At 30.0% G+C, this 20,320-nt stretch overlaps 5 protein-coding genes across 10 annotated transcripts; all 5 read left to right on the forward strand.

Annotated features, from left to right (window-relative positions):
- Positions 1–246: 246 nt before the first annotated feature.
- On the forward strand, positions 247–3,279 carry LOC128394701 (uncharacterized). The gene is made up of 11 exons (XM_053355064.1): positions 247–553; positions 649–939; positions 1,000–1,105; positions 1,201–1,484; positions 1,545–1,638; positions 1,701–1,793; positions 1,861–2,023; positions 2,078–2,283; positions 2,352–2,472; positions 2,542–3,003; positions 3,082–3,279. Exons 1-11 carry the CDS (start codon positions 319–321, stop codon positions 3,202–3,204), a joined length of 2,178 nt encoding a protein of 725 aa, XP_053211039.1. The 5' UTR covers positions 247–318; the 3' UTR covers positions 3,205–3,279.
- Positions 3,280–3,599: 320 nt separating this feature from the next.
- On the forward strand, positions 3,600–10,821 carry LOC128396640 (uncharacterized). 4 transcript variants are annotated; one of them, XM_053357256.1, is made up of 11 exons: positions 3,600–4,004; positions 4,100–4,390; positions 4,494–4,599; positions 8,238–8,521; positions 8,587–8,686; positions 8,802–8,894; positions 8,971–9,136; positions 9,481–9,690; positions 9,756–9,876; positions 9,943–10,353; positions 10,432–10,821. In XM_053357256.1, the coding sequence occupies exons 1-8, from the start codon at positions 3,974–3,976 to the stop codon at positions 9,667–9,669; spliced, it is 1,260 nt and encodes a 419-aa protein (XP_053213231.1). In that variant the 5' UTR covers positions 3,600–3,973; the 3' UTR covers positions 9,670–9,690; positions 9,756–9,876; positions 9,943–10,353; positions 10,432–10,821. The 4 variants fall into 4 exon arrangements, with proteins under 4 accessions (XP_053213231.1, XP_053213233.1, XP_053213232.1 ...); XM_053357255.1 differs by lacking the exons at positions 3,600–4,004; positions 4,100–4,390; positions 4,494–4,599 and adding exons at positions 7,155–7,611; positions 7,707–7,997; positions 8,065–8,170; XM_053357258.1 differs by lacking the exons at positions 3,600–4,004; positions 8,238–8,521; positions 8,587–8,686; ... (4 more) ...; positions 9,943–10,353; positions 10,432–10,821 and adding exons at positions 4,675–4,957; positions 5,016–5,115; positions 5,223–5,315; ... (3 more) ...; positions 6,062–6,487; positions 6,576–6,997 and having other exon boundaries at positions 4,271–4,390; positions 4,525–4,599.
- Positions 10,822–11,091: 270 nt separating this feature from the next.
- LOC128396639 (uncharacterized) lies at positions 11,092–14,403 on the forward strand. Its single transcript, XM_053357254.1, has 11 exons — positions 11,092–11,552; positions 11,648–11,938; positions 11,995–12,100; positions 12,169–12,452; positions 12,518–12,617; positions 12,762–12,854; positions 12,933–13,098; positions 13,154–13,365; positions 13,434–13,554; positions 13,624–14,034; positions 14,113–14,403. The coding sequence occupies exons 1-11, from the start codon at positions 11,306–11,308 to the stop codon at positions 14,239–14,241; spliced, it is 2,160 nt and encodes a 719-aa protein (XP_053213229.1). The 5' UTR covers positions 11,092–11,305; the 3' UTR covers positions 14,242–14,403.
- Positions 14,404–14,524: 121 nt separating this feature from the next.
- On the forward strand, positions 14,525–18,299 carry LOC128396638 (integrator complex subunit 2-like). The gene is given in 4 exon segments (XM_053357253.1): positions 14,525–14,985; positions 15,070–16,376; positions 16,468–17,571; positions 17,574–18,299. Coding segments are annotated over 4 exon segments (3,384 nt in total). The 5' UTR covers positions 14,525–14,648; the 3' UTR covers positions 18,210–18,299.
- A 78-nt stretch (positions 18,300–18,377) lies between these two features.
- On the forward strand, positions 18,378–20,239 carry LOC128396642 (palmitoyltransferase ZDHHC8-like). 3 transcript variants are annotated; one of them, XM_053357259.1, is made up of 3 exons: positions 18,378–18,522; positions 18,644–19,912; positions 19,987–20,239. In XM_053357259.1, exon 2 carries the CDS (start codon positions 18,758–18,760, stop codon positions 19,874–19,876), a length of 1,119 nt encoding a protein of 372 aa, XP_053213234.1. In that variant the 5' UTR covers positions 18,378–18,522; positions 18,644–18,757; the 3' UTR covers positions 19,877–19,912; positions 19,987–20,239. The 3 variants fall into 3 exon arrangements, with proteins under 3 accessions (XP_053213234.1, XP_053213235.1, XP_053213236.1); XM_053357260.1 differs by having other exon boundaries at positions 18,388–18,522; positions 18,721–19,912; XM_053357261.1 differs by having other exon boundaries at positions 18,390–18,522; positions 18,726–19,912.
- The last annotated feature ends 81 nt before the right edge of the window (positions 20,240–20,320 follow it).

Raw genomic sequence — 20,320 nt, forward strand, 5'->3', positions numbered from 1 at the left:
CATTTGATAACGATTTTTTAATTGGCTAAATTGTTTTATAATTTTTCGTTTGATTGCTATTAAATGTCCGATGATAATCATCAACTTAAGGATAATCGAAATGAATTTTAGTTAAAATTAAAATTATAAATTCTAAGAAATTACAACTTGAAATTTATTATTAGTTCCTGGATTTTTATCTTTATGAATTTTATATTGTCTAGAAAGTTGGGACAATTAATTTCTCATTAAAATTTGTGTGATTTGTTTGTTGGCTGGAATTGTATTCACGTTGATTGTAGGCTTTTGCGAAATCAAATTGTATTTTCCTGATGAGAGATGAATTTAATTAAATTATTAGTTACCTTAGTAGCCTCTATATCAAGAGTATCATCTTCAAATAATTGGATAATTAAACAGCCTCATCTAATTAGAACTGGATTTACTAATATCCTATGGGAATATGTTGATTCTAATGATTTTAAAGTTAATCAAAATGTAACCAAAGAGTGTAAATTGAGTTTGAATTATGTAAATCAATCAATGAGTGAAGGTCAAGATTGGCCAATTAAATGTAAGTAACAGTTACAATTAACTAATCAACATGTTTCTGTTATCATGACAATAATCATAACTTTGATTGATTTAATCATTTGATAATTGAATTAGTGTTTGAAGCTTCTGGTTCAATACCTGATGATTTTTCTGGTTATGGTTATTTGGCTTTTGGTAATATTGATCAATGTAAACAATTAAATTGGATTAATTATGATGGAAACAATCAACTTGCTTCTTATTGTTTGACTTCATTTCTACCAAATAATAAAACAATTAACTTGAGTGACAATATTTTCACTTCAAAGAAATTGATCTCATGTGAATATGGAGCTTGTTTCAAGATTGGATTTTGTTTGCCTTCTGATTGCTCATCAAATGATTTACAAATCATCGCTTCTAATGGTAAGTATTCATTCAAATTAATAACAACTAACAATTTACTAATTAATTGATAATTTTCAGCTCTTAAACCATATGATTGGGATCTATTTAGTGTTGATCATTGTTTAGTCAATGAAACTTTCGTTGATAAACTAATCAAAGCTCCAATTTTACAGAAATTATGTTTGTAAGTATTTTTTATTTTTCAGTTCTGAAAAACCTAATACATCATCAACTGAAGTCTATTAACCTAATTAAACTCAATTAAAATCCTCATTCCAGAGTCTTACTAATTGTAATAATCTCAACTGTATTGGTCGCCAATATCTTGGAATACAAATCATCAAAACTAAATAACAACAACAACAATGAGACTGATAATTATGATCAATCAAATTGGTTTTATCATCTCTCATTTAAATCAAGTTATCGACAAATTGTCCAACCGAATTGGTCTTCTAATAAAATGATCAATTTATTACAATACTCAACTATGCTTCATATCATCGTAATAATCACACATATGATTAGTGTTCCAATACTTCTGAATGCGGTGACAATTTTCAGTAATTAAATTAACCATTCGAATTGTCCCTTCATCTGAACTGAATCTTTTTTGCTTTCAGATTTTCCTTATAAAAGTCAATTACAACTCGATGATAATTTGATATTTTCCATAACACTTTCTGATTGGTACTTTGAAGGGATATTCGCATACGGGTAATAATCAGCAATTAATTTCTCAACTTATTCAAATTAACTAACCATCTTTTCTAATTAAGAGGATTTGGTCGCTCTTTAGAAACTTGGAAGCGAATCGGACCAAAAACAACATTAAAACAGTTAATTGTTTCCACTTTTACTAAATTGCTTTCGTGAGTTAAACTATTGTTTCCAAATTGATCAGAAAATTAGTTAATTGTTTTGCCGATAATTTTTCAGTTTATCTGTTTTAATCACGACCATTTTAATTATCCATGTTAATCTACCTTTGATCTCCTCTGGACCTTTAAATATGGCAGAAAAGGCTTCAAACTCTTGTCTTGGTTTCTTTTGGCAAACTGTTTTTCTAACCAACAATCAAGCCAAAAACGTTAATCAACAAGTAAGTTAATTGTTGATTAGATGTTAGTCTCAACCCTTTAACAACCGCTCTCAGTGTTTAGGTCACTTTTGGTCAGTTTCAGTCGAAAGTCAATGTTTACTGGTCATCGTTTTACTTGTATTTCTGTATAAACGTTACCCTAAAATTGGATTAACAGTTAATCTAATCACTATAATCGGATCGCTATACTATGTTGGTTTCCTTTATTATCATAATCAACATTCAGCTCATCTAATAAGTGAAGGGATTACTAATATAAAGTAAGTATTAGAATCTAACAATTACAACTTTTATCAAAATCTTTTACTCTTAATCCATTTGCTTCCAGAGCAATTGAAGATTATAATGTTAATCTGTATACACGCTCATCGACTCATCTTTGGATCTATTGTACAACCGTATTGTGCACCTACTTAATTATGAACAATTATGTTCCAACGATTATCAAGGTAATCAATTAGCTTGAGGGGAAATTCTCAGAACAATTAGCTAATTCCATTTTTTTTTTCTCGAATAAGTTTCCTATTCTTAGGAGCATCAATACGAAAATGGTTCCATTTTGTGTTTTACTTTTTCTCTTCCAACCAATTTACCTGAGGCTAATTAAACCTTATCAGAATCAGCTGATTCTCGCAATTTACTCGGTGGTACATCGACTCTTCATGATAGTATTTTTCTTATTTTGTGGCTTTCGAATGACCGACGAAGCTAAAAAAGTTTTCGATCGACCGGAAGAGCCAAAGTCTCATTCCAATGGATTAAACTCTAATGGAAAATTAAAGAGTATTAATGGTCCAATGATTAGTTACAATTCTAATTGTTATGAAAAGAAATCAATTAATTCAGTTGAACAAATGAGAAAATTAAAATTCTATACAATAATCGCTACGATTTTAAGGTCAACTTATTGTATCCATATAACGATATTGACCATTTCTTACAATTCATTGCGTCGGCCGATAACATCACCTTATCAATTGGTAAATTAACTAATTAACTTCCCTTAATCAATATTTTCTATTAATCTCTTAATCCATCTAATTTTTAATTGTATTTAGTTGATTCTTATGGTATTTCAATTGATTCTCTGTATATTTGGTGGTTTATTGTTTCATTTTTTTATCCTCGGCCCATTTACTAGTATAACTGTTTTCATGAGGAAGAAAATTAAATCACAATGATTAACAATCTACAATTAACTCAATTACTGTATTGAAGAAAAAATCAATTGGGAAATAAATTCTATTCTATTAATATCAACACGATTAACTCTAATCTTAATTATCACAATTCAAATGTAGAAACACATTGAGGTCAATAAATAATTATAATGTCCATTTATATCGTTGGAAAATTTGATTGTTAAATTGTGACGATAATCGCCTGAAGCAGTTAAATCAGCATTTGAAACCTGTTGATTTGATTGTAAAACTTGCACTTAATTATTAACATTGATTAGACTTGTTTTGATTATGGGCAGTGTTGACCATCGACTGATTGTCATTAACATTGAGCAATAGAATCAAGGTAATTGTTAATACTTATTTTGATCACTTTCCTCAAACGAAATGAATTATCGAAACAATTTATTGATTTTTCCATGGGACTATCGATAAGTTGTGATTTTAACTTTCAGCTAAAATGAAAAGTTGTTAAATCAGATACAACGAATTCATTGATATGTTTGATTTTGGATTATTGCTTTGATCTGATACTATCAACTGATTGTAAACATGATAATCAAATATCGACTATTACAATTATTTATTTATCAATTACTTTAATTGTTTCAAAAGTTTCATCTACAAATGATTGGATAATTAAACAGCCTCATTTGATTAAAACTGGATTTACTAATATCCTATGGGAATATATTGATTCTAATGATTTTAAAGTTAATCAAAATGTAACTAAAAGTGTAAATTAAGTTTGAATTATGTAAATCAATCAATGAGTGAAGGTCAAGATTGGCCAATTAAATGTAAGTAACAGTTACAATTAACTAATCAACATGTTTCTGTTATCATGACACTAATCATAACTTTGATTGATTTAATCATTTGATAATTGAATTAGTGTTTGAAGCTTCTGGTTCAATACCTGATGATTTTTCTGGTTATGGTTATTTGGCTTTTGGTAATATTGATCAATGTAAACAATTAAATTGGATTAATTATGATGGAAACAATCAACTTGCTTCTTATTGTTTGACTTCATTTCTACCAAATAATAAAACAATTAACTTGAGTGAGAATATTTTTACTTCAAGTAAATTGATCTCATGTGAATATGGAGCTTGTTTCAAGATTGGATTTTGTTTGCCTTCTGATTGCTCATCAAATGATTTACAAATCATTGCTTCCAATGGTGAGTATTAATACACTATATTAACGATCAAGTAATAATCTACTATTCATAAATCAACAGTTAACTAACAATTTACTAATTATTAATAATTGATAATTTTCAGCTCTTAAACCATATGATTGGGATCTATTTAGTGTTGATCATTGTTTAGTCAATGAAACTTTCGTTGATAAACTAATCAAAGCTTCAATTTTACAGAAATTATGTTTGTAAGTATTTGCATGATTGATGATTAACTGAATTCTTGTGATCTGATTAAACTCAATTAAAAATCTTCATTCCAGAGTTTTACTAATTGTAATAATCTCAACTGTATTGGTCGCCAATATCTTGGAATACAAATCATCAAAACTAAATAACAACAACAACAATGAGACTGATAATTATTATCAATCAAATTGGTTTCACCATCTCTCATTTAAATCAAGTTATCGACAAATTGTCCAAGTCAATTTGTCTTCAGATAAAAGGACTAGTTTTTACAAATACTCGACAACAATTCATTGCTTAATCTTATAATCCACATCGCTGTTTGGCCCATAATTAATAAAACGAACACTCTGACAAGTAAGTTAATTAAAGCATTCAAACAATTGTTTTGATTGATTTTTCCTCGTTCTCCCAGTGGCAATTCTTTTGAAATCATTTCCAAGAGCACCGATAAAAGACTGGTTCGTCCCATTCATTTTCGGCGATTGGTATCTTGAAGGTTTATTCACATACACGTGAGTTTAAATTCATTTCTGGAATCAGAGTTTTATTGATCTCATTTCATGATTGACAAATTTCCATATTCTTAATGAAATTATCCTTTGAATTGTTAATTATTTAGAGGTTTCGCTCGTTCCATGGAATTATGGAAAAAAGTTGGACCAACGACGAGATTTTCTCAGCTAATTGTTTCCACTTTAACTAAATTGTTCTCGTGAGTTTATTCTCATATTCATTTGATCTTAATTGCTGATAACTTTTTCTGTATTCATATGATTAACTAGATTGTCTCTACTGCTTTTATTTATTCTGATAATCCATGTTAATCTACCTTTGGTTTTCTCATCTGGACCTTACAATTTACTTGAACGAGAATCAAATCAATGTCTTAATAACTTTTGGCAAACAATTTTCCTTCAGAACAATCATCCTAAGGATATTGACAACTTGGTAAGTTTTTATATCAATTAATGACAATAATTTAATGATAGATTTCACTCCCAGTGTTTGATCCATTTCTGGTCAGTTTCGGCCGAAACTCAACTTTTACTGGTCATCGTTATACTGGTCTTTCTGTATAAACGTTACCCTAAAATTGGATTAACATGTAATCTTATTACCTCGATTACTTCATTACTTTACATTGGATACTTCTATTATAATTATCAATACCCAGCTCATATATTCAGTGCAGGTGATGATGAAAGTTTCAGGTAATTAATGACACATTTAACCTGCCTGGTAGTTAATCAACATTATATTTACTCTTCTAGCTCAATTGAAAATTTTGCCACCAGCGTTTACCTGAGTACCATGTCTCACCTTTGGATGTATTCAAGTACAGCTTTATTCACATACTTGATTATGAACGATTATGTACCAACGATTAATAAGGTAACCAAATATCAATACTTGATTTGCTTCTAATTACTAATTATGATTAACTTGTTTTGTTTTCAGATTCCAATTTGTAAGAAAATCAATGAGAACCTTGTGGCTTTTGGTTTCAGCTTATTTCTCATTCAACCAATTTACCACAATCTAATTCAACCCTATCAGAATCAACTGATTCTCGCAATTTACGTGGTTGTTTTTCGAGTAATTTGTTTGATATTTTGGTTCTTTGTCGCAAGTAGAAATTCTGATAAATCGAATCAAGTATCTGCTGAAAATATCGAGAAAAATGGATTCTTGAAACAAAATGAATCAACTAATCATCAGGAAATTAATCAAAAGAAATCAATCGATTTGGAAAAGGAGGAGAAACAATTAAAGTTTTACTCGATCGTTGCTACGATTTTAAAATCAACTTATTGTGTCCACGTAACGGTGATCACAATAATACTTAATTCACTAAGACACCAAATCGTAACTTTTGGTGACATGGTAAAGTGTCAATTACAATCACTTATTGTCTTAATTAATTGTTGTTCTTAATTATGATTTTTTTTTCTTAATTTTCTTTCCTTTTCAGTTCACCTTTGTTTTATTACAATTAACTACATGTATTATTGGTGGTTTACTGTTTCACTTTTTCATTCTTGGTCCATTCACAAGTATATTTGTCTCAATGAAGAAGGAGAAGAAAATTAAAACAAATTAACTAATCAACAATCAACTAATAAGAGACCAAGTTATTGATAGTTTTACAATTTCATCCAAGAATCAGTTAACTGTTTGTGTTCAAATTTTTCCAAACAATGTTTTGTTTTTTTATTTAAAGAATCAATTTAATTAGAAATTACTTTAAAACTCAAGTTCTAAATTTAATTAAACCAAACATCTTGTTGATACTTTTTCTATTTAATGTATAACTTTTTCCATAGGAAAGAAAATTGAATTTGAATGAAACCAGAATAAACTTGATTGAAAAAAAAGACAATTAAAAAACATTAATTCTATTATCAACATACTAGTATAATTAACTCTAATTACAATTATCTCGGTATCTTAACTGATGAAGAAACTTTTCAACTATTCACATTGTAGACAATAAATGAATACAATTTATACGAAAAATTATGATGACAATTAACTTATGTTGATTATGGTCAGTGTTGGTCATCAACTGGTTGTAAGTAACATTGACAATTAGAATCAAGGTTATTATTAGTAATTTCCTCAATCAAATGAACCAGAGAGATTTTCTCATTTTCAATAATCACAATTGATTATAATTTAGACAATTAACTTTTCATTTTACAATCGTTAAATCAACAACAACGATTAACTTGATTTGTGACTCAATCAACTGATTATAAACATGATAATCAAATATCATCTATTACAATTATTTATCTCAATTACTTTAATTGTTTCAAAAGTTTCATCTACAAATGATTGGATAGTTAAACAACCTCATTTGATTAAAACTGGATTTACTAATATCCTATGGGAATATATTGATTCTAATGATTTTAAAGTTAATCAAAATGTAACTAAAGAGTGTAAATTAAGTTTGAATTATGTAAATCAATCAATGAGTGAAGGTCAAGATTGGCCAATTAAATGTAAGTAACAGTTACAATTAACTAATCAACATGTTTCTGTTATCATGACACTAATCATAACTTTGGTTGATTTAATCATTTGATAATTGAATTAGTGTTTGAAGCTTCTGGTTCAATACCTGATGATTTTTCTGGTTATGGTTATTTGGCTTTTGGTAATATTGATCAATGTAAACAATTAAATTGGATTAATTATGATGGAAACAATCAACTTGCTTCTTATTGTTTGACTTCATTTCTACCAAATAATAAGACAATTAACTTGAGTGACAATATTTTCACTTCAAGTAAAATAATCTCATATGAATATGGAGTCAGTTTTAGGATAGGATTTTGTTTGCCTTCTGATTGCTCATCAAATGATTTACAAATCATCGCTTCCAATGGTGAGTATTCGTTCACTAGATTAACAAACAACAACTAACAATTTACTAATGAAATGATAATTTTTAGCTCTTAAACCATATGATTGGGATCTGTTTAGTGTTGATCATTGTTTAGTCAATGAAACTTTCATTGATAAACTAATCAAAGCGCCAATTTTACAGAAATTATGTTTGTAAGTATTTTCATCATCAACTGACGTCTATTAACCTAATTGAACTCAATTAAAATCATCATTTCAGATTCTTATTAATTGTAATGATCTTAACTGTATTGGTCGCCAATGTCTTGGAATACAAATCATCAAAACTAAATAACAACAACAAAAATGAAAATTATAATTACGATCAATCAAATTGGTTTCACCATCTCTCATTTAAATCAAGTTATCGACAAATTGTCCAACCGAATTGGTCTTCAAATAGGATCTTGATCCTTCTGAAATTTTCGTCCATTGTTCACTGTGTTAATCTCTCTTATCATATCATTACCTGGCAAATAGTAAACAAGACAATCACGCTAACCCGTAAGTCAAGCAAAAATTCACTCATTGTGATTTATTTTTATGAATGAACTTATGATTCTCTTCAGTTTCAGCCATTGCTATGCCAATTCCAAAGGGAATAGTGAGTAATTTTCTTGCACCGATTCTTTCATCTGATTGGTACGTTGAAGGTTTATTCGTATATGGGTAAGTTAAATCAATCGTAATACTGTAAAAGTTTTTAGCATTACGAGATTTATAAAAGGCAGAGTGTCATCTAATCGCTTTTGAAGAAAATCAGACTAATCAATTAATTGTTTAGAGGTTTCGCTCGTTCCATGGAATTATGGAAAAAAGTTGGACCAACGACGAGATTTTCTCAGCTAATTGTTTCCACTTTAACTAAATTGCTTTCGTGAGTTTATTCTCGTTCTCATATTCATTTGATCTTAATTGTTGATAACTTTTTCTGTATTCATATGATTAACTAGATTATCTCTACTGCTTTTATTTATTCTAATGATCCATGTTAATCTACCTTTGGTTTTCTCATCTGGACCTTACAATTTACTTGAACGAGAATCGAACATATGTCTTAAACACTTTTGGAAAACAATTTTTCTACATAACAATCAGGTTTATGACATAGATAATTTAGTAAGTTAATTATCAATCATGAGTAACAACCAGTAAATTCAGTGTTTCCCGATTGAATAAACCAAAAATTAAAATTCGAATTTAGTTTTCATTTGAAGAAACCCCAATGGTTTTACTCGCATACCAATCGAGATCAATGATACGAGACTTGGGACCTTCATTTTTTGAAATGAAGTTTGAAATTCAAATTCATCATACATGTGATTTAAATTTAATTTCGACTTAGAATTAATTAATTAATCACAATTAAAAGTGATTTTGGTTTCTTCAAATGAAAACTAGAAGCGAATCTTTTACCTTTGGTTTCTTCATTCGGGAAACACATTAATAAATTTCTCCCTCAGTGTTTAGGTCATTTCTGGTCAGTTTCGGCTGAAAGTCAACTTTTACTGGTCATCGTTGTTCTTGTCTTTCTATATAAACGCTATCCTAAAATTGCGTTAACAGTTAATCTAATCACCATAATCGGATCATTATATTATGTTGGTTTCCTTTTCTACCACAATCAATATCAGGCACATGCATATGCGTGAAGGCAATACTAAAATTTACAGGTTCAAACATTAATAACAAACACTACTTACTAGACTTAATGACTAATTAATATTTTCCATTTCAGATCAACTGAAATTCATACTTTCCATGTTTACCTGAGAACCATGTCTCACCTTTGGATGTATTCAAGTACAACTTTATTCACGTACTTAATTATGAACGATTATGTACCAACGATTAATAAGGTGACCAAATATCAATACTTGATTTGCTTCTAATTACTAATTATGATTAACTTGTTTTGTTTTCAGATTCCAATTTGTAAGAAAATCAATGAGAACCTTGTGGCTTTTGGTTTCAGCTTATTTCTCATTCAACCAATTTACTACAATCTAATTGAACCTTATCAGAATCAATTGATTCTCGCAATTTACGTGGTTGTTTTTCGAGTAATTTGTTTGATATTTTGGTTCTTTGCCCTGAGTAGAGTGAAAATTTCTCATGAAAGTAGCGAGGAAAATGGCTTCTTGAAACAAAATGAATCAACTAATCATCAGGAAATTAATCAAAAGAAATCAATGGATTTGGAAAAGGAGGATAAACAATTAAAGTTTTTCTCAATCATTGCTACCATTTTAAAATCAACTTATTGTATTCATATAACTGTCATGACTGTTATACTTAATTCACTAAGACATCAAATCGTAACTTATACTAGCATGGTAAAGTTTAATCATTCATTTTCCTAGCTAATTGTTGATCTTAATTGTGTTTTTCTCTCAATTTTCTTCCCTTTCCAGTTCTCCTTGTTTATATTTGAATTATCGTCATTTTTTATTGGTGGTTTACTGTTTCACTTTTTCATTCTTGGTCCATTCACAAGTATATTTGTCTCAATGAAGAAGGAAAAGAAAACTAAATCAAATTAACTAATCAACAATCAATCAATGAGGAACAAGTTGATGACACTTTTACAATTTCGTCCAAGAATCAGTTAACTGTTTGTGTTCAAATTTTTTCAAACAATGTTTCGTTTTTTTATTTAGAGAATCGAGAATCACAATTATTATTTATCAAGAATTAAGCATCAAACATCTTGTTGATACTTTCTTAATTTAATGTAACTTTTTCCATTCACAAGAAAATTAAATCTTAATGATACAAAAATAAACTTGATTGAAGAAAGACAATTGGAAAACATAAATCAACATAATTAACTCTAATCACAATTATCTCGGTATCATGACTTATGCAGAAACTTTCCATCTATTCACATTGTAGGCAATTAATGAATGTACAATTTATACGAAAATTATGACGCTAATTGCCTGAGGCAGTTTAATTGCTTCATGAATTTCCTGATTAAACATGTGTATAAACTAGTTTTTCATTGAAATTTAGTAACAAACGACGACAATTAACTTATGTTGATTATGGTCAGTGTTGGTCATCAACTGGTTGTAAGCAACATTGACAATTAGAATCAAGGTTATTATTAGTAATTTCCTCAATCAAACGAACCAGAGAGATTTTCTTGTTTTCAATAATCACAATTGATTATAATTTAGACAATTAACTTTTCATTTTACAATCGTTAAATCAACAACAACGATTAACTTGATTTGTGGAGTTTTCATTAATCATTTATTGTGACTCAATCAACTGATTGTAAACATGATAATTAAATATCAACTATTACAATTATTTATCTCGATTACTTTAATTGTTTCAAAAGTTTCATCTACAAATGATTGGATAGTTAAACAACCTCATTTGATTAAAACTGGATTTACTAATATCCTATGGGAATATATTGATTCTAATGATTTTAAAGTTAATCAAAATGTAACCAAAGAGTGTAAATTAAGTTTGAATTATGTAAATCAATCAATGAGTGAAGGTCAAGATTGGCCAATTAAATGTAAGTAACAGTTACAATTAACTAATCAACATGTTTCTGTTATCATGACAATAATCATACTTTTGATTGATTTAATCATTTGATAATTGAATTAGTGTTTGAAGCTTCTGGTTCAATACCTGATGATTTTTCTGGCTATGGTTATTTGGCTTTTGGTAATATTGATCAATGTAAACAATTAAATTGGATTAATTATGATGGAAACAATCAACTTGCTTCTTATTGTTTGACTTCATTTTTACCAAGCAATAAGACAATTAACTTGAGTGAGAATATTTTTACCTCAAGTAAATTGATCTCATGTGAATATGGAGCTTGTTTCAAGATTGGATTTTGTTTGCCTTCTGATTGCTCATCAAATGATTTACAAATCATCGCTTCTAATGGTGAGTATTCATTCAATAAATTAACAATTAACAACTAATCGTTGGCTAACTTTCAGCTCTCAAACCATATGATTGGGATCTTTTTAGTGTTGATCATTGTTTAGTCAATGAAACTTTCGTTGATAAACTAATCAAAGCTTCAATTTTACAGAAATTATGTTTGTAAGTATTTACATAATTAATCAAATTTTAGTGATCATATTAAACTCAATTAAAAATCTTCATTCCAGAGTTTTACTAATTGTAATAATCTCAGCTGTATTGTTCGCCAATATCTTGGAATACAAATCATCAAAGCTAAATAACAACAATGAGAATGAGAATGATAATTATGATCAATCAAATTGGTTTCATCATCTCTCATTTAAATCAAGTTATCGACAAATTGTCCAACCGAATTGGTCTTCAAATAGGATCATGACTCTACTGAAACTGTCGACGATTGTTCACTGTATTAATCTCTCTTACCATATCTTTGGCTGGGTAACCATCAATAAGACAACCGCGCTCATCAGTAAGTCAAGCAAAAATTCACTAATTGTGATTCATTTTTATGAATGAGCTCGTGATTCTTTTCAGTTTCAGCCATTGCTATGCCAGTTCCAAAGGGAATAGTGAGTAATTTTCTCGCACCGATTCTTTCATCTGATTGGTACGTTGAAGGTTTATTCGTATATGGGTAAGTTAAGAAAGGTAAATCAATAGTTGCAAGTCAAAAGTTGTATCAATCGTAATACTGTAAAATCTTTTAGCATTACGAGATTTATGAAAGTGTCATCTCATCGCATGTGAAGAAAATCAAACTAATAAATTAATTGTTTAGAGGTTTTGCTCGTTCCATGGAATTATGGAAAAAAGTTGGACCAACGACGAGATTTTCTCAGCTAATTGTTTCCACTTTAACTAAATTGTTCTCGTGAGTTTATTCTCTTATTCTCATATTCATTTGATCTTAATTGCTGATAACTTTTTCTGTATTCATATGATTAACTAGATTATCTCTACTGCTTTTATTTATTCTAATGATCCATATAAATCTACCTTTGGTTTTCTCATCTGGACCTTACAATTTACTTGAACGAGAATCAAATTTATGTCTTAATAACTTTTGGAAAACAATTTTACTCCAAAACAATCAGGTTTATGACAAAGATAATTTAGTAAGTGATTAACGAGCATGAGTAATACCCATTAAATGATAACTTTCTTCTTCAGTGCTTAGGTCATTTCTGGTCAGTTTCGGCTGAAAGTCAACTTTTACTGGTCATCGTTGTTCTTGTCTTTCTATATAAACGCTATCCTAAAATTGGATTAACCGTTAATCTAATCACCATGATTGGATCATTATATTATGTTGGTTTCCTTTTCTACCACAATAAATATCAGCCTCATATGCATATGCGTGAAGCAAATTCTGAAGCTTACAAGTAAACATTAATTACAAATATCACTTACTAGACTTAATCACTAATTAACTAAATATTTTCCATTTCAGATCAGCTGAACTTTATATTTTCCATGCTTACCTGAGAACTATGTCTCACCTTTGGATGTATTCAAGTACAACTTTATTCACATACTTAATTATGAACGATTATGTACCAACGATTAATAAGGTAACCGAATATCAATAATTGACTTCTAACTAACTTCTAATTAATAATGATTAACTTATCTACTTTTAGATACCAATTTGCAAGAAAATCAATGAGAACCTTTTGGCTTTTGGTTTCAGCTTATTTTTCATTCAACCAATTTACTATAATCTAATTGAACCTTATCAGAATCAATTGATTCTCGCAATTTACGTTGTTGTTTTTCGAGTAATTTGTTTGATATTTTGGTTCTTTGCCCTGAGTAGAGTGAAAATTTCTCATGAAAGTAGCGAGGAAAATGGCTTCTTGAAACAAAATGAATCAACTAATCATCAGGAAATTAATCAAAAGAAATCAATGGATTTGGAAAAGGAGGATAAACAATTAAAGTTTTTCTCGATCATTGCTACCATTTTAAAATCAACTTATTGTATTCATATAACTGTCATGACTGTTATACTTAATTCACTAAGACATCAAATCGTAACTTATGCTAGCATGGTAAAGTTTATTCATTCATTTTGCTAACTAATTGTTGATCTTAATTGTTTTTTTCTCTCAATTTTCTTCCCTTTCCAGTTCTCCTTGTTTATATTTGAATTATCGTCATTTTTTATTGGTGGTTTACTGTTTCACTTTTTCATTCTTGGTCCATTCACAAGTATATTTGTCTCAATGAAGAAGGAGAAGAAAATTAAATCAAATTAACTAATCAACAATCAATCAATGAGGAACAAGTTGATGACACTTTTATAATTTCGTTCGAGAATCAGTTAACTGTTTGTTGTGCAAATTTTTCCAAACAATGTTTTGTTTTTCCATTTGCAAAAAAAATTTAAATGAATAAATTTTTTCTTCGTTGAATTAAAATCAATTAAGATTAAAAGAAATTAATTTAATTCAAATTCTAAATTAAAAAGATTTTTTTCTAAATTCCACTAGATGGCGACAGTGTTTTCGCTTGTTGTTTATGTTTGAGTTTCTCTTTTCCTTTCAAAAGTGATCAACATTTTCTGTATGAGAGTTGAGATATTTTTGTGTTGATATTGTTTTGTTTTCCAAATTAATTGTTGGTCGATTATTATTTTATTTTGCTCTATAAAATTGTCGCCATCATGGATTATGAGGTATCACCAAGGCTTTTCGAAGCAATCAGTACGATGAACATTGGATTACTCAGTAGCTTGGGCGATGATGAGGTTCGCCCAGTGATCCCAAGTCTCCTTCGGATGGTTGTCTGCCGGTCTCTTGATAATTCACCTTTTTGGTCTAATCAGAAAAAGCTAATTATGAAAATTTTATCCACCCAAGAACCAGCTAATTTGATAATTACCCTTCTATCAGGTGATTTTCACTCGTTGGAAATTGATGTTAAAAGAGAGCAACAATTGAGAGCAAAACTATTAACAAGTGAAGAGGGTTCACTTTCCAATGTAGAAAATGTAGTCATAGGTAAGTAGAAAATATTTTTTTTTCTATTCTCTTTTTAACTTTTTGTTCTATTCTAAATTGTTTATTTTATTCTTTTTTTTATAGAATTTGAGAAAAGTGAAGGAAACAAACGATTGAAAATTGTTCTCAATGAAATTTTAACATCACAAATGATCATCAAAAGTTTCTTGGCTCAAGCGAAATTACCTTTAAATAATACAAAATATTCTGAACTATTTGACAATGAGGTTTACATTGATGAAATTGCTGATGCTTTGGTTATGTCAATTTTTGAATTACCAAATATTGTCTCTCTTATTGATGTAATTGAAACTTTACTTTACTTCAAACATGGTCATCATATTATCTGGAGGCTGGTGGTCAATTTTCCCGAAATGTTTGCCGACATTTGTACAGCTTTACTTGTTAACGGTGATAAACAGGAAGAGGAAACTATTATTGGTAAACGACGAATTGATGTTCTTCGCATGTTATGTAAACTAAATCCATCACACGCTCTCCTGGTTCGCACGGAAGCACTGGAATCACTTCGTATGCCTGCTTTGTGTATTCTTTTAACCCTTGACCATATTGGCTGTTCTCAGTCAACCTCTGACACGGAGAGAATAGTTCAAATCAATGATCTGATCTCCTTTTTAAGTGGCATTTTTTTCCGTACCGATGAGAAAATACGAACCTGGTTTGTTTCCTACATTCGTAATTGTCAAAAAAAGATGGACCAAGGATCAACCTCTAGTCTAACACCTTTACGAAGTGAATTGTTATCATGTTTAAAATTTGTTCTTACAAAAAATCAACTGAATGGTAACAATTTCTCATTACATCTTGTCGAGGCTTCAGCAATATTGCGACTCTATTGTGCACTTAAAGGTATCGCTGGAATGAAATTTACCGATGAAGAATCAGCTCTTTTATTAAACATAATCACTCAACATCCTGCTGCTAATCCATCAGGGATTAGATTTGCTTCAACAGCTTTATGTCTTCTATTGGCTTGTCCAACCATAATGATCAACACGGAGGCCGAAAAGAAAACCCTTGAATGGTTAAACTGGTTAGTTAAAGAGGAAAGTCTTTTCGGTCAAGTCTCTGGTCATCGATCTTCATTTGGTGAGATGCTTCTTCTGATTGCCATCCATTTCCATGGAAGTCAAATATCATCCATCTCAGAATTGGTTAGTTCAACTTTGGACATTAAATTAAACCTTCGAACTGCATCTCTAAATCGTTTGAAAACAATGTTCACTCATGAAGTTTTCACCAATCAAATGATCACCGCTCATGCAGTTAAAGTACCAGTTACAACTAATCTTAATTCATGTTTACCTGGATTCTTACCTGTTCATTGTATTTTTCAACTTTTAAAAACTCGAGCTTTCGTTAAATATGAGGTAAATTATAAGCTTCTTTAATTATTAATACAAATGACAAAATGAGATTAATAAATTTTTCTCTCCTCTTCTTCTTCCCGTATAAATTAAGGTTCCAATTAAAGATTGGCTTTATCGACAAACATGCAATTGTACAACTCCAATTAATCCAGTTATTCCTCACCTAATTGAAGCATATGTTAAATCACTTTTAATTCCTGCTAAATCATATTCCAATGTTGCAACCAATGAACCAATCAGTGAGGAAGAAATTATCTCCATTTTCAGGCATAAAATATATTCAATTGAAAATGATGAGAAAAGGATGGACATTGCCGAGGAAATTAAGCCAACCTGTGTATTGACCACTCAACTTATTTTACTCTATTATGTTTTACTCTACGAGGATACCCGATTAAGTATGATGAAGGAGATGACTTTTGCCCATCGAAGTGTAAAAATTTATTCACCACAAATGTTTGCCCAGTTACCGATTTTCCATCTAATGCAAAAGGCCAAAAATGAGCCACAATTTTATGGTGTTTTATTTCCTCGTTTACTTCGTCTTATATCAACTCATTATCCGCATCTTTGTTTGGTCCAAGATTGGTTTGCAGCGGAAGAACGAGACTCAACGAGTAAAATCAAAGTAAAACCAAATCTTTCCATCAGTGAATTACGATCTCGCCTTCAAAAGGCCTTCGAATCAATTGGAACATCCAATGAAACATTAACCCGTACACTTGATCGTATGTTAAGTTTACCCAACAATTATCTTTGGCCTTTATCATCAACCTTTGTTGACAATTTACCTCTTCTTTTAAATAATTTGGTAACAAGTGATACCCTTGAGAAGGCTAAAAAAGTTTGGTGGCAACTTAATTGTATTTTCCCAGATAATTTATGTGTCATGACAGTTAATTCACTTTCCAACCAAAGAGGAGAGAAAAGATTAACATGGGATGATATTGTTCTTGATCCATTACACGTACTTAGATGTGATATTAAGGTACTTCGATGTCCCGAATTAATGGAGATAACACTTCACGTTCTCCAATGTTTCCTAATAGCCTCAAGGCCACATTTTGCTCGACGTTTACTGGAAAAACCAAGTAAATTAACGGAAGAGGAAAAAGATCGAGAAGAACTTAGAATCGCTTTAATCACCGCTCAAGAAAGTTCAGCAATCCAATTATTACTAGAATGTTGTCTACCTTAAATGAAGAGGAAAAAAATGGTAATCAAATTAAATTGAAAAAGATCAAGAAACTTGTAGGAGTCCATTTACACCAAGTGTTTATCGCCGATCCAAATCTCGTTAAACTTGTACATTTTCAAGGTTATCCAAGTGAACTTTTACCCTTCACTGTTTCCTCTATACCCTCAATGCACATTTGCCTTGAATTTATACCTGAACTATTATCTCAACCCGATTTGGAGAAACAAATTTTCGCCATTCAACTTTGCTCTTACCTCGTTGAACAATATCCAATAGTTAAATCTCTTTGTATAGCAAAACTTTGCTTCAATGTAACCGGAACACTTTTATCAATATTGGAAAGTGAAAAACGTGAACAATTTTTCATCCCTGTTGCACCGGCATTGGTACGAATGTGTAAACCATTTCCACCATTGAAAGAAGATGCCATCAATTTACTTCTTAAATTAGGACAAATTCAATTATCTCGACTTGCATCAATTCAACCCGATTTTATTTGTACACAAAAACCATTACAAAAATCAGCAGATTTGGAAGAGATTGACTGGGATGAGGCGAAATCATTTCTCTCATCACTTCCAAGTATCGATCAACTTTGTCATACAATCAAACAATCAGTTAAAACACTTTATTAATAACACAGATAATCAATTGATTAACTTTCATCATTTTTTTTCTACATTAATTAAAATTACAAAACAAAATTAAAACAAACTCCCAAATAACCGAATTTTTATTCTTTTCCGCAACATTAGACGGATTAGTTTTCGACGCGGTTTTTTATATTCGATTATTACCCGACCGTTGACATGAGATTTGGAAATTGATTGTTGTGTTTATCTTAATTGTTCCTAATTTAATTACTGTTTAAAGTGAATTAATTTTATTCCATAAAATGAGTTATATAATTTTTAGTAAATTTAGATCAAGAAGCAAATGATTGAAAAGGTAAATGATTAATCACAATTCTAAACAAAAATTTATGTCAATTTTATTTTCTCTCAATTTTTTTCCTCTTTATTTTTATTTTCTCTAATGATTTGGTTTTTATTTTTCTTTTTGTTTTTAGATAATTTATTCTTATTGGTGGTTTAAATTTCTTATTTCTTCTTATTCTATTTTTTTTATATGTTTCCAATCAATAAGATTAGATTAAAGTGAATCTAATTCTGGTCTCCCGGTGATGGCTGGATGGAAATCAAAGAAGCGTCTAGTCCCTGCTATTTTAGCTTGGCTTCTCTTAATTACCTGTACTACCTTATTTTTTATTTCTCCCTGTCAATATTTACAAAATAAGTATTCGATCTCAATCACTATTGTTCAAGCTGTTATCTCTCTTTTTGTGATAACCAATTTCTCTTATGCCACCTTTATGGATCCTGGTATAATACCCAAGTCAAATTCAGTTGAAGAAGATAATTTTGCTGATCCTGCTCCATTATTTAAATCGGTTCATATTAATGGTCTATCTATACGAATGAAATGGTGTTATACTTGTCAATTTTATCGGCCACCAAGATGTTCTCATTGTAGTGTTTGCAATAATTGTGTTGAAACTTTTGACCATCACTGTCCATGGGTTAACAATTGTATCGGCCGGCGTAATTATCGCCATTTCTTTTTCTTTCTCATCTTTCTTAGTATTCACATGATCACCATTCTCAGTTGGTGTATACTTTACCTTCTTGATCATGAAGTTAATCCTCATGAGCATGATACATTTATAGCATTAATTATTAGTGGTATTATTTTACTTCTAATCATTCCAATCATTGGATTAACTGGACTTCATATTGTCTTGGTTGCTCGTGGTCGAACCACCAATGAACAGATAAGCGCTAAATTTCAAAGTGTTTTTAATCCATTTTCAAAAGGATGCCTTTCGAATTATTGTAATATATTATGTGGACCAGTTCATACCCGTTATCAACCTCAGGCCGTTAGAAGGAAAAAAAGGCGATCCCCTTCCGTTAACATGTCAAACAATGGCTACAATTCTTTACAGTTTGATAATAGTAAACGTGATAATCAACCAAGACAAGTTTTCGTCGATGAAGAGAATAAACTTCTTTATCCAAAATCACCTGGTAAAAGTTCATCTGTCACCGAAATGTCAACACCATCATTTTCACCTCGTCTCAAGCATCAATCAGCTTTAAGTGCTTCTCAAACCGGCGGTTTGATCATTTATTATTCACCTGATAGTTTAAAAACGACTACATCTCTAAGTCCAGCTAAAAGTCTTGATGGTGATTCCATTAGACAAAGTAACCATGATGTTAGCTATGAAATCTCAGTTTAATTTCATGATCTGAAATCTATTAAGCACAAATTGAAGGTAAAGGTTTTTGTCATTTCTAATTGACCTTTATTTGACATTTTCTTTTGTTTTTTTTCTGTAATTTTATATAGACTTAGTGGTCGAGAAGACGATTGAGCCAACAAACAATCAGATCCAAGCTCAATGTCTCTTACATTTTTATCTTCAACACAATTTTTAGTTGATCAACTGGAAAAAAGAGATGCATTTGTTATGAAATGAAATTAAACCTTGGGAAAAACATATCAAATCAACTGATTGCAACTTTTCTTAAATCGTCGATACTATGAAAACCACCAAGAACTCTTTCATTTGGAAATAAATTTTAATAATATTCGAATCTGATCATCCAAAGACCGAATCAATTGCACAAGTTCACGATTCGGTCGCTTTTTACACGTTCAACATTGACTTTCCATGACAATT

This window comes from Panonychus citri, unplaced genomic scaffold (genome assembly GCF_014898815.1).
Source record: "Panonychus citri isolate SS breed McGregor unplaced genomic scaffold, ASM1489881v1 Contig00023, whole genome shotgun sequence".
NCBI lineage: Eukaryota > Metazoa > Arthropoda > Arachnida > Trombidiformes > Tetranychidae > Panonychus > Panonychus citri.